Source organism: Tupaia chinensis, unplaced genomic scaffold (genome assembly GCF_000334495.1).
Source record: "Tupaia chinensis unplaced genomic scaffold, TupChi_1.0 Scaffold000098_1, whole genome shotgun sequence".
In the NCBI taxonomy this organism is placed as follows: Eukaryota; Metazoa; Chordata; class Mammalia; order Scandentia; family Tupaiidae; genus Tupaia; species Tupaia belangeri.
In genome coordinates this window covers 992,381-992,941 of record NW_006159560.1, presented here as the reverse complement: position 1 = coordinate 992,941, position 561 = coordinate 992,381, and the positions used below count along the sequence as shown (strand labels likewise).

The following is a 561-nucleotide window of genomic DNA, read 5'->3' as shown; positions in this document are numbered from 1 at the left end:
GGCTGCTGGGGCTGTTCCTCGTGGAGCCCTTTTAACTTTCCCAACTTCTTTGACTTTCGAGCTGTAAAAAAAAATAAATAAATAAATAAACTAAAATAAAATAAACTAGTAATGTTGAGGGCAAATTCCAATTCTGTTTGGAATGTATTACAGAAGGTAAATGACAATAAAGTATTCATCTACTTGGAATCAATCGATAGAGAGTCTCATTGATCCTCATGACTGGGTAATATTCCGACCCGGCTCTTCAGCTGGGTCATCAGCTTTTGGACATTTAGGTAGATTCCACGTCTTAGCCACTGTGAATAACGCTGCAGTAAACATGGACGTACAACTGTCTTTCCGACTAAGGGTTCCCTATCTTTTGGATATATCCCCCACTATGTATCGAATGTCTGCATTTTATGGGAGAAATTGAAAAATCTGAAGATAGTAAAGTGGATAAGAGACTGTCAGGGAGGATAGTAGGTGGGAGAGTATAGGTGGGAGGAGCAAGGACAAAAAAAAGTTAACAAACGAAAGAGTAAAATTCTCTGTTAAAAAAAAAAAAAAAAAAAAGAA

The 561-nt window shown here is 37.3% G+C and overlaps 1 protein-coding gene across 1 annotated transcript in view; it reads right to left on the bottom strand.

Annotated features, from left to right (window-relative positions):
- The window catches only part of NR3C2 (nuclear receptor subfamily 3 group C member 2), a 450,621-nt gene that overhangs the window by 67,006 nt on the left and 383,054 nt on the right, over positions 1-561 (bottom strand). Inside the window, 2 exon segments of the mRNA XM_027769929.1 lie at position 1; positions 3-61. The exon segment at position 1 is cut by the window's left edge and continues 288 nt beyond it. Coding sequence (XP_027625730.1) covers position 1; positions 3-61 — 60 coding nt within the window.